The sequence below is a fragment of the Onychomys torridus genome, chromosome 2 (genome assembly GCF_903995425.1).
Source record: "Onychomys torridus chromosome 2, mOncTor1.1, whole genome shotgun sequence".
NCBI classification, from domain to species: Eukaryota; Metazoa; Chordata; class Mammalia; order Rodentia; family Cricetidae; genus Onychomys; species Onychomys torridus.
In genome coordinates, this window is record NC_050444.1 from 150,168,249 (window position 1) to 150,180,841 (window position 12,593).

A 12,593-nucleotide genomic window follows, 5' to 3' on the forward strand; every position below is an offset into this window, starting at 1 on the left:
TCCCCACACTGCCATCTGGATTCCACATTTTCATTCTTGAGTCCCCCAAAAGCCTTTCCCTGGTTCTCAGAGAGTTTCTGGTCCCCCAGATTCCATAGTGCACTCCTGTCTCTCTTGCCTTCCAAGGCTCCCAGCCCTCCACTCCCTTGTGTTCATTATCTCATCTCCCTGCCTCAGCAGCCCAGGTGATCCAAGAACCAGGAGGCTTTCTGTGTGTCCCTTCCTGTCTCCAGGGCCCAGTGAAGGCTTGACCTGGGCAGGCCAGTGGATACACAGAGCTTGGAGAGATGGCTGTGCCTGGGAACCCTTGCTGTCCCCTTACCAGAGCGCTGGTATAGGTGGGGTCAGAGGTGTCATCCTCCAGGAAGCGTGAGAGCCCAAAGTCAGACACCTTGCAAACCAGGTTGCTGTTGACGAGGATGTTGCGTGCAGCGAGGTCACGGTGCACGTAGTTCATGTCTGCCAGGTACTTCATGCCAGCTGCAATGCCCCGCAGCATGCCCACCAACTGGATGACTGTGAACTGCCCATCATTTTGCTTTGGGAAGGGTAGAAAATAGAGTCAATGGAAGAGTGAATGTCAGAACTCTAGAATGTCTCACAATGACAGGTGTCTGCCACCTTTGTACACACTGTGGGAAGGACTCAGACACCCAGGAACCCCAGAGTGGCCTAGGAGAGAATACCAGCTTTGGAGTAAGCGTACATAGACTGACCCTGACTCTGTCCTCCTGGCAGTGTAAGCTTGGACATATGACCCACTCTCTCTGAGCCTAACTGCTCACCTGTTAAACAGTGCAAACATGACATGTGTCTCTTAGGGCTGCTCTGACTTAAACAGAAAGGTACATGGAAGGTGCTAGGAGCAACTTCATAAGCATTTGTTGAATGACAGCTGGCCCAATAACATGCTCCTGACCCCCAGGCCAGTGCTCTCATCTTGATGGCTCACTGTGCTGTCTTGAGGGGATTCATCTGTTGGTCTTATACTTTGATTTTTCTCCCTTATCTTGTGCAACTCTGGAGAGCAATGAAGTCGGGTGAACACCCTGGATGGGGTGTCAACATCCTTGGCTGTGGTCTGGGCTCTCCCTTTGTCCCTCTGACCCTAGGCAAATGCTTCTTATCTCTGAACTCTATTTTGCTGTGAAATAAGAATGCTTCTTGAGCATGGATGGGCAGGCACCTCAGGTTGTACAACCCTGAGGGAATGCCTGGGCTTCCCAGGGAGCCACATTGAGAATGACTCTGAGATAGCTTCTGAGCTAAGTGGGAGAGAGCTCTGGGATTGATTAATAATGCCTGTCAGGGTAACACAATGGAAGGTGGAGGCTAGTAAGCCATTCCTGATCTAGAGTTTTCTTAAGATCAAATGAAGTTAGGCCCAACAGCCCTTTTCCTACCCTGTTCACTCCCCCTGGGGCTCTCCCTACCCGGAGGAAGGAGTCCAGGGAACCATTCTCCATGAACTCAGTGATGATCATTACAGGCGTGCTCTTGGTGACAACCCCTTCCAGGTGGATGACATTGGGGTGGTCGAACTGGCCCATGATGGATGCCTCACTCAGGAAGTCCCGGCGCTGCTTCTCCGTGTAGCCCGACTTGAGGGTTTTGATAGCTACAAAGATCTCTCTCTTGCCTGGCAGCTTCAAATGGCCACTGCATACCTCACCAAACTCCCCTGGGATAGACACATTGAGTCAGGCAAAGTGTCACATGTCAGGTGAGAAGTGTCATCTCCCTGTTGTCTGTCACTCCCATTGTGGGTGTTTTATGATCTCATTCTATCAACACAGGATCCCATTGTGAATGTGGGGCCTAGAGAAGGCACAACCATCTTTGGAAAAGTGGGTTCTTCATGGCTGCTTTGGGGTGTCTGGGGATAAGGGCATGGGGAGATTTGGGGAGATGGGGACAAGATCGTGGTGGATGATGGAAAGGACAGAGCTAGGCTCCAGATCTAGTTCAATCTCCAACTTGCTGTGCCTCATGCCAGCCTCAGTTTCCCCCTCTGTGCATGTGATGGTTTTACAGGATGACCTCTAAGGATCCTTTTTACTTGGGAATTCTGGATCTTCAGGAGGGTCCTTTGTGTCCCTTGATCTTCAACTTACCATCAACTCCAGGGTCACACTGTGGTCGCCCACCCATGGCCATGGTATCCTGAGGCATTTGCCACCTACCTGCTCCAATCACCTGCTCAATCTTGACACAGGAGATGTCAATTTCCTTGGCAAACTCCCGGACTGCCTCATTAGGGTCTTCATAGGTGAAAGGGTCAATATAGATCTTCATACCTGGGGTCACTGGGGAACAAGACCAGGCTGGGTTACAAGGACAGGTTTGAGAGGCACACAAACGGAAAGAAGGCAGGCAGCCCCCCCCCCCAGGGGAAGGATGCTCCTATATGGCCCCCATACTAGCTGGGAAACTCCTTTCTGGTCACCTGACTTCTAGGTCTCACTGAGTTGATGGGCAGCAAGTAGAAAGGTAGGGAGGGGGGACAGAGATCAGAAAAGTAACAAATAGGTTCTAGTCTTGTTCCAAGATCACAGATCACTCCTAGCTTTTTGGAGCAGCTGGTTTTGGCAAGGGCATAGACTAAAAGGCTGGATAGGTTTGCTGCCCTGTGATACAGAATCCAGGTACAAGGAGAAGAAACAAGTCATAAACAAAAAGAGGGCTTGGAAGATGGTTCAGTCAGTAATGAGCCTGGCACTCAAGCACAAGGACCTGAGTTCAGATCTCTGGTACCCATGTTAAAGCCAGGGCAGGAGTATGATCATGTAATTCCAGCATTGGGGTTTGGGGGAAGTGGATGGAGGTGGGTGGATCCCTGAAACTCAATGGCCAGCTAGCTTAGTTGGACTGATAAGCTTTAGGCTCAGTGAGACCCTGTCCCCAAAATAAAGGACAGAAACGTGACTCCTCAGCACTCACAAGCATGCATACATACATCTACATGAACAGCCATGTACACACACACACACACACACACACACACACACACACACACACACACACACACAGAGCCAGGTCCATGAGCCTCACTTACCACATCTTGAGTATCCTATACTCTTGCATCTGCACTAGCTAAGCCTCAAGCCTTCCTGGATCCCTGGATTCCTTGGTGACCAGCCTGAAGTCAAACCAAGGACACACTCATTTCATTCCTGACCTGCTGTCAGTGTTTATGTGAGGATTCAGAAAGAGAAGAAGGGGCCTGGACATCAAAGTCCCCTTGTGACTCACGATGAGTCAGTGAACGGCTGTGATGGAAGGAAAGGCGATCAGTCTGTCTTTCCCTTCCTACTTGGTATTCCAACACCCAGGCCTTCCTCTGGGATCCCCAGCTCCCTGCTCTCATCCTCCTATGTGCTGAAAGCTGTTACTGGAGGCAGCCATTCTAGGACTCAGAAGCTGGAGTCCCTGGGTCCTCATAGGTCACCAACCCAGCTGTGTGGTCCCAGAACCATTTGATGACTGTTCTCTGCTTCTACTTCAGACATCCTGTGAATCTGGGAGTCAGAGCCTGCAGTATAGGCCCTTCTGTTTGTGTGACAAATAAAGTTTTATTGGTACACAGCCATTATCATTGGTTTTATACCAGGGATGCAGGGTGGAGCACTAGAAGAGACCCACAAAAACTAAACAGCTCAGCATATGGCCAACCCTAGCTCTAATACATCAGCTATGTTTGTGACTGTGTTGGTGTGTGTGTGCTAAGCTGGCCCTTTCAGTCAGGGGTTATAAATCTGAGTCTATAAGCCTTTTGGCAGCCCCTGGATAGGTTTTGAGAGGGCCAAAGACCCCCAAGGAATAAAATGTACTTATTATGATCAGCTTTTTTTAAAAAATTAAAATAGTAATTCGTGAGTTGGCAAGATGACTCAGTGGGAGAAAAAGCTTGCTGCATGAGCATGACAACCAGAGTTTGATTTCTGGAAACCATGCTAAAAAAATAAAAATAAAAAGCCAGATGTGGTGGTATACATCTCTAATCCCAGCACTCCCACAGAAAGATAGGAGGCAGAGAATAGGGAATAGCCTGGAAGTTTGTGGGTCAGCTAGCTTGGAGCATGCAGCATGGCGGAAGCAGTATGAGAGGTCCTGCCTCAGTGAGGTGGAAGGATAAAGCCTACTCCCAAGACTTGCCCTTTGACCTCCACATGTGTGTAGGTGTACATTGACGCTTAAACATAGTTATCTATACACACACAATAAAAACTAGAGAATAGAACTGAGCCATGTTATTTTAAAAAAGAAATGTACAAAGTCCAAAATTATGGTAATAAATATGATAAAAAAGTATCCCTGAGTATAGATGTCTAGATTTTTCTGTTGCAGAATGTTATAAATGGGGATGGGGAGATGGGTCCATGGGTACAAGCACTTGCCTTGTGAGTGTGAAGACCTGAATTTTATCCCTAGAACCTACACTAGGGCTGAATCCAGCAGTGTCTATAACCTCAGTGCTCCTGTAAGAAGACAGCAGGAAGAAACAGGGAGCTCCCCAGGAAGCTAGTGGGCCAGCTAGCATGGGTCATGCAGCGGAGAAACGAGAGACTGTTTCAAAGTAGAAAATGAAGCCCAACATCTAAGGCTATCCTCCATCCTCTACACATACACTGCGGCATGTGTGTGCCTGCATTTACACACATGCACATACATGCACATTACGTACACACACAATTTTTTTTAAAAGAACCTTATAAGGCTGGAGAGATGGCTCAGCAGTTAAGAGTGCACACTGCTCTTGCAGGGGCTCTGAGTTTGGTTTCTAGCACCCATGTTGGGTAGCTCATAACCATCCATAACTCCAGCTCCAGGGAATCTGGTGCCCTCTTCTGGCCTCCACAGGCACCTGCACTCATGTGCACATATCCCAAAACACACACACACACACACCCCATACCACACTCCCCCCACCCCCCACACCACACAGAGTTCTCCTGGCCATATGATACAAAACTTTCAATAGAGTTGTACAGGAGCCCAAGATTTCACAAAGACAATAAGAAACACCAGCCAAGACCGAGTGCCTGGGAGGAGAGCTGGGCACGGGCTCACATCTCATTGCTTCTCCCCCTGGCACATGTTTCAGATCTCTGTACACAATAGATGCTCCAAGTCTGGGGAGCTGAGGATCTAGGCAACAAAGATGAATTATAGTAATAGCGGCTGGCACTTGCTGAGCCTTTATTTGAGCCTGACACTGGGCCAGACTCTTTGCATGTGTTTTCTTATCTCTCCCTCATCCTCCCAGGAGCTGTGAGACAGAATTGTAGCTCTGTGAAGCCAGTCACTCAGGCCAAGGCCACATATCTCGGAGTCCCAAGGTCTTTCAGATTTGAGCACAGGTGTGGTACTTTTTCTTCCTCTTTTTAAAAAAGATACTTATTATTTTAAATTATGTGTAGGTGTTGTATCCGAATATGGTACACGTGAGTGCAGGTGCCTGAGGATGCCAGAGGTAACAGATTCCCTGGAGCTGGAGTTACAGACAGTTGTGAGCCACCTGATGTGGATGCTGGGAACTAAATTCCTAGATGTCTGGAGGAGCAGCAAGTGCTCTTAACTGCTGAGCCATCTCTCCAGTCCTAAGCCTGATTCTTATATTTATGGGACCGGGGATTGAACCCAGGGCCTTGTGCATGCTAAGCAAATGTTCTATGACAGAGATAGAGATCCCCAGACCTCAAGATTGGCTCTGTTTGTCTAAAATCATTATTTTATAGGTATGGTTGTTTTTTGCCTGCATGTAAGTTTGTGCACCACATGTATGCAGTACCGATGAAAGCCAGAAGAGGGCGTCGGATCCCTGGAACTACAGTTAAAGTTTGTGCTGCTATGTGGGTATTGCAGAACCTGAGTCCTCTGCAAGGGCAGCCAGTGCTCTTAACTGCTGAGCTGCTGCTCCAGCCTTGGGGACAGTTTTTAGTCACAACTCTCATTCCTGTTGGCCCTGGCACAGGCTTTTCCTAACCTGGAGTATGAGCCACATCTCCTTCCTTCCAAGTCAGGCTCCTCAGAGCCAGGAGAAGCCATTTTTTGCTCAGAATCAACACCATGGGTCATGGCGCCTGGCTTTCAGTTTCTTGAGTTTCAACACAACTCAGGGAGATCCTTTCTGACAGGCCATCTGGGGAGGGAGGGCAGGAATGAGGTCACTCCAGGAGCAAAGGAGACTCAGCAAAGTTGGCGCCTCTGTGGGCAGCACAGCAGCCAGAGGCTGTCCCCAGCTGGGAGCATGTCAGGATGACTGGGGGACAGAGGCGGGCACCTCTGCCTGGCATTGCAAGTCACTGGATCATAACCCTGGGGAGGGATGGATGGAGGTTTGTGGAGACTAGTTAGTTCTTCTGAAAGATTAAAGAACAAACCCAGTCCACCTACCTGTCTTTCTATGTGGCCTCTCCCTGTCACACATGCTCCTGCCATGAAATCCTCTACCACAGGACCTTCAGCAGAACAGCTGATTGATTGAGAGTTTGATTAACCTCCTTTCCTGACACATGATGCAGCCTCGGCTGTTTCGTGACAGCAGCAAGCAACAGACTGCTAACACTAGTTGATAAGAGTCCTTTCCTGCCGGGCGGTGGTGGCGCACGCCTTTAATCCCAGTACTCGGGAGGCAGAGCCAGGCAGGTGGATCTCTGTGAGTTCGAGGCCAGCCTGGGCTACAGAGTTAGTTCCAGGCTCCAAAGCTACACTGAGAAACCCTGTCTTGAAAAACCAAACCAAACCAAACCAAACCAAACCAAAGAAAAGAAAAATGTCCTTTCCCAGGGGCTCACGGCACACCTCACCCCTTCTTGCTTCTGAAGTCATGTTGTTCTTACCCCCTCAGGGCACTTCCTCTCCCTCTCTGAGACCATATCAAATGCCACCTCCTCTATGAAGCCTGACTGGACTTCTCCAGAAGTGTCTGAGGCCTTTCTTAGGTACCACAGCCCTGTCTCCTCTGTCAGTCTATGACCTCAGTGTCTGTGACTTTTCAGTCCTGGTCTACAGTTTCCAAACACCCATGCCCACAGCTCCCTGGATCCCCTTTCTGGAACTCTGTGGTGCCTGGGGGTGTTTTACTTTCTCCCTCAGGAAAGCAGAGGTAATTCTATCTTGTTCCAGACTGGTATACAACAAGCACTCAAGGAATGCTTATTGCAAAATCTTAGGAATCTTCTTCTTCTCATTTGGGGCCATGAGTACCTTTGAGAATTTAGTGAAAGCCACAGTTCCGCCCCTTGGAGAGGATTCCCTCGGGTGTGTACACCCCATATCCCACATGCAGTACTGGACTTCACGGGCCATGGCAAGCTCCCACGGTCTAATCCCAAGTTAGAAGCCCTTGCTCTAGCGCTCGACCATGAGTGTGAAGGTGGTATACAGCAGATACTTCATAGACACTTGCTGTATACACATTCAATGTAGGTTTATTGGGTACAGATCTGTTCTATAAAGCTGGTAGTTTTAAACCGAGTCATCCTTTCTAATGATCCTTCTAGGTAAAATGCTCCCAGGCTGAACTTTATGATGTTGCTAAGATCTGATTGTGTCTGACCTACAAAATCGGCAACTTCAGCCGGGGAGTGGTAACACACACCTTGAATCCTGGCACCCAGGAGGCAGTCAGGTGGATCTCTGTGAGTTCCAGGCCAGACTGGTCTACAGAGTGAGTTCCAGGACCCTATCTTGAAAAACAAACAAAGAAAAAAACAAAAATAGCAACATCATCTGGTCTGACTCAATGTTATTCCCACTGGATGGAAGACTGGTACAGAAAAGCAAAACAACCCACTCAAGAAGACACAGGCACAGCTAATGAACAGGCAGTGGGGTCTGACCCAACCAGCTCGCAGTTCTCTTTGGTGTCCACCCAGCTGCCAGTTTTCCAGGCACAGCAGATGGACAACAACTTCATGGCCATCTCACAGAATAGCCCCCAGAAGCAAATGCTGGCCTGAGCCTGGGTGAAGACGTCCACAGAGTCAGCAGCAATACTGGGCTGTTGTCTGCAAGCTAAAGGCTGTGAGTGCCACAGACCACCAACTTGAATCTAGATGGACATCTCAGGAGACAGGAGGAGAACCAGGCATGCAGAGGCCTGGGTTCGAGTTCCGTCCCCTGTGGCTACTCATGCTCACAAGTGAACTGCTTCATGAGTTTGAATCCAGGTTCAACCTGCTGTGTGCCCTGTCACAAAATGAGCATAATAAACAATGTCCCTCATTAGGGGACTATGAGGATTAAATGAGAGACGTGTGTGTGTGTGTGTGTGTGTGTGTGTGTGTGTGTGTGTGTGTGTGTATACGTATACACACACAGGTGCATGGGGACAGGTGCATGTATAAGTGTGTGCAGACACTAGAAGACAGTAATTTCTCAGGAGTCACCCATCTTTTTTTTTTTGAGACAGAGTTCCTCACTGGCCTGGAATGGGCAGATTAGGCTAGGCTGGCTGGCCAGCGAGCCCCAGAGATCCACCTGCTCCCTTTCCTCCCAGTGCTGGAATTACAATCGGATACCACATGCTTGGCTTTTTTTCTCCACAGGTTCTGGGGATCAAATCAGGTTCTCCTGCCTCACTATGAGTATCATTTCCACAGCCCTGGAGGAATTTTCTAAAGGACTCACAGACATAAAGCAACAAATAATTGTTGTCTCCTGTAAAGTAGGCTTGCCTTTTATTAAATGTTACTATTATAATGACACTATTATTATGTAAAGATCCACTGATTCATCCATCACGTTCTATGGTCTATATAAGGATGTCAAGGCTTAGAGAGGTTCAGTGTTTTCTCCAGCTCAACCAGCTGGCCAGCGGCAGAGCAGAGATGAGAAATAGGTCAGCCCCTCTGGCTCCACATCCAGACACCCTGGAACTTGGTCCCCACTCAGCACATGCATATGGCTGGGAAACAGGAGTCTGTGTTGGTGACCATGAGCCAGCCACACACATCTCTGCCTCTCCACACTCTCCTTCATCTTGGCTGTGTAGGGCTGTGGGGGTGGACATGGGATCCGGGACACATCCTGCATAGCTCTGAGAGTTCAGGGCAAGGAACAAAACCTCCATATTAAAGGATATTGATCTCTGAATAAATCCTGGGGTCTACTTTAAAAATAAATCTCAAGCTGGATGGTGGTGGCACACGCCTTTATTCTCAGTACTTGGGAGGCAGAGGCAGGTGGATCTCTAGGAATGTGAGGCCAGCCTGGTCTACAGAGTGAGTTCCAGGACAGCTAGGGCTACACAGAGAAGCCCTGTCTCTAACCCTCCAATATATTCATCCATTTCCTTGTTACTGGCTCAGGCTTCAAATTACCATGCTCCCAAATGGCTTCTGGCGGTAGAGCAGGGGACCTGGCCTTGCTCTGCCATGATGGAGTGGACACAAGGAGGTGGTGGGACTCAGCTCCTTCCCAGAGCTTTCGTGTAGTCTGGGTGCTGGAATCTAAACTCACAGTGGGACTGTTACAGGGATTAAATGGTACCCATGCATTGACCATGGAAGCAGGTTTCTGTTTTTGTTGTTGCACATGTGGGTACATGTTACATGTATGTGTTTGCATGTGTGCATGCATGTGGAGACCAGAGGTCAACTTCATACACCTCGTTTCTTCACTGACCTGGGGCTTGCTAAGCATGCTAGGCTGTCTGGCCAGGAAGTTCTAGAGATCTACATTCACCTCCCCAGCACAGGGACAGCAAAGAGAGAAATTCAACAGTTTTCACATGGGTGCCGGGGCTTGAACTCAGCTCCTCACGCTTGAGAGGCAGCAAACACTCTACACCCTGATCTGTCTCCCCAGCCCGTGAAAACAGTTCTTCCTATCTTATTTTTTAATGTTTTGCCCGCTTGTCATACTTATGTACCATTTTACACACCCGGTGCCCAAGGAGGCCAGTGAAGGGCTGCTGGATCCCCTGGGACTGAAGTCACAGATGGTTGTGAGCTGCCATGTAGGTGCCAGGACTTAAACCTGCTCCAAACGGGTAGCCAGCGCTCACATCTTCTGTGCCATCTCTCCAGCCCCAAGAATGCTTAACACTTAAGTACACAAATGTGATGGCAGCTGGAGGGAGAGGTGCAGCTGTGACTTCTTCCTAACACACCAGTGAAATGTGACTATCATTTCTCAGGACCCTTCTCCTGTTGTGATGCTTATGATATAGCCTTTCCCATCACCCTGTTCAGTAGTCACTTGAAGATCTTAATGGAAATGTTAACAGCTTATTTTTATATTTATGTCCAGAGTGATTTCCAAGCCCGGGGAACTTTCCCTTCAAACTTTTTGGCCGGAGTCTGCATTCTGAGGCTCTGCTCTCTCTTGCCCCACCTCCAGGCCAGCAGTACAGGGCTGAGAGCTGAGGATGTGACTCTGTGGGTAGGATGCTTCCTAGCATGCACAGAGTCCTGGGTTCTAACCCTAGCACTATGTAAACTGGGTGTGGTAGCACATGCCTGTAGACCCAGCACTTGGGAGGTGGAGGCAGGAGGATTATAAATTCAAAATCATCTTTGGTTACATGGTGAGTTCAAGAAGAGCCTTGGCCATTTGAGACTCAGACAACACACACACACACACACACACACACACACACACACACACACACACACGTACAAGTTGAATCCAACCACTTCCTACCAGTGCCCCTGCCACCTGGTGTAGCCACCACAGTATCTGGCTTGCATGGCTCAACAGCCACCTCCCTGTCTTCCCAGCTTCAGTGCTTTCTCTCTGTTCTCCACACAATATCCAGAGAAGCCTTTGCTGGGACTGTAACAGAAAGTCAGTCCTCAGCTCAGAACTTGCTGGGGCTTCCAACTTCACTTAGAGGAGAAGCCAAAGTTCCACATGGCTGACAATCACCTCCCATTCCCACCCCACTCCGGCCTAGCCATGCCTGCCCAACCTACAAACCTTTGCCCTGGCTATTCCCCTGGCCTTCAGGGCTCTCCCTGGCTATTCCCCTGGCCTTCAGTGCTCTTCCTTGGAGATATTGCAGCAGCCCACTCTCTGAGTGCCTTTGTGTCTTTGTTCAAATGAAAGACTCTTGATAAGGCCCTCACTTAAACCCCCATTTAAGCCCACAACACCCCTGCCCTGACTCTGGGTCCATCTCCCTATATAGCTCACGCATGTGTGTGGTACCCACTCTGTGCTGGGTGTCCTGTTAGTGGCAGGGAGACAAGTTAAGATCTGGAGAAGACCTGCCATATCTGCAGGAAGACCAGGCAAGCCAGGACGATGTCCCTGCTAAGATGGGCTGCCCTGGCTCAGACTAGGGTTAAGACTGGGATGGGTGGCATCAGGGAAGGATGGTGATGATGCATGATGGGGTCATCACAGGAAGCGCACATGGAACAGCAGGCGCAAAAGCCACAGAGTGAGAGGCAGCCTGACACATCCAGGGCCAACGTGGCTTTAGAGAGGGGCAGGAGAGATGACTCAGGGGTTAAGGGCACTTGCTGCACATCATGAGGACCAGAGTTCAGATCCCAGCACCCATGTAACAAGGCAGGCGTCCCACAAGCACCTGTCACTCCAGTTCCAAGGGGTGTGATGTTCTCTGTGTGGGCATAGGTAGGTGTACATCCCCTACACACCTCAACCCTCCATGGCTCATACACTCATAGTCATATACCCATGCACACACATGCATGCTTAAACACAAATGAATCTTGAAGGAGGAAGAGGAGGAGGAGGAGGGGGAGGGAGGAGGAGGAAGAGCAGCAGCAGCAGCAGCAGCAGCTGGAGGGCTTCATGGAGACGGCAGAGAAAGGCCCCGGGGTGTATACATACTGTGGCCACTGGTGTAGTGCTGCAGCTTGTCCGTGTACTCTGAATCGGCACGCTCAAACCCCCGCCTTCTGGAACAAGAGCAAAGGGCTGGAGCCACCTGGAGGCACCCAGGGAGGTGATAGGGAGAGAGGGTGGGCAAGCCCTTCAGGCCACTGCCCTGCTGGAGGTGGTGGTGTCTAGGCCTGCCTGTCCTTTGTCCACTTGCCCTGGCCCTCCTTGTCCTTCCCATTTCTCCCTCCTCACACCCAGGCTCGCTCTGTCTCCTGTCCTCTCTGCGGCCAAGTCCCTTTAAGGGAAGAGTCTAGTTGTGGCTTCTGATTCCACTAACCCCAGGAGCTCTGTCTGTCGGTCTATCTGCCTGAGCTTGCTCTGGTCCTCGGTTGGGAAGTGGGGGGAGGGGGGACGCAGGAAGAGTCTTTGCATCATGTCCTACAGCCGTCAAGGAGCGACTCCACCCTCCTGTCTCTGCCTTGCCACCCCCACCCCTGCCCAGCCCCTCCTGGCTAAGCTCCTCCCATATTTTCAGCACTTTAGCCTCTGTCTGGGGAAATGAATAGGATCTTTCTTCATCATCCCCATAGCTCATCATGCCATCATCTTGCCCACTGTGCTGGAATGGTCCTCACTGCTGACATGACTTAGTGTGCAACTCTGTCCACGTACTTGTTTGGACAGCACCTGATTCTACTGTATGGATGGCCGATGGTCACCTAAGGTATCCTGGCCTGCTGGAACCCCTCCCTGCCACCAGTAGCTCCCAACTATGGATGAAGACCAGGCCCAGA

The 12,593-nt window shown here is 49.9% G+C and overlaps 1 protein-coding gene across 3 annotated transcripts in view; it reads right to left on the reverse strand.

Annotated features, from left to right (window-relative positions):
- Ephb2 (EPH receptor B2) overlaps positions 1-12,593 on the reverse strand; it is a 185,533-nt gene that overhangs the window by 7,053 nt on the left and 165,887 nt on the right. For 2 of the 3 annotated variants that reach the window (XM_036178786.1, XM_036178784.1), the window contains exons 9-12: positions 11,809-11,876; positions 2,184-2,306; positions 1,434-1,681; positions 323-538 (exon numbers count right to left, since the gene is read on the reverse strand). In XM_036178786.1, the coding sequence (XP_036034679.1) occupies positions 323-538; positions 1,434-1,681; positions 2,184-2,306; positions 11,809-11,876 (655 nt within the window). The remainder of the gene's footprint in view (positions 1-322; positions 539-1,433; positions 1,682-2,183; positions 2,307-11,808; positions 11,877-12,593) is intronic. The other variant, XM_036178785.1, reaches the window with a different exon arrangement.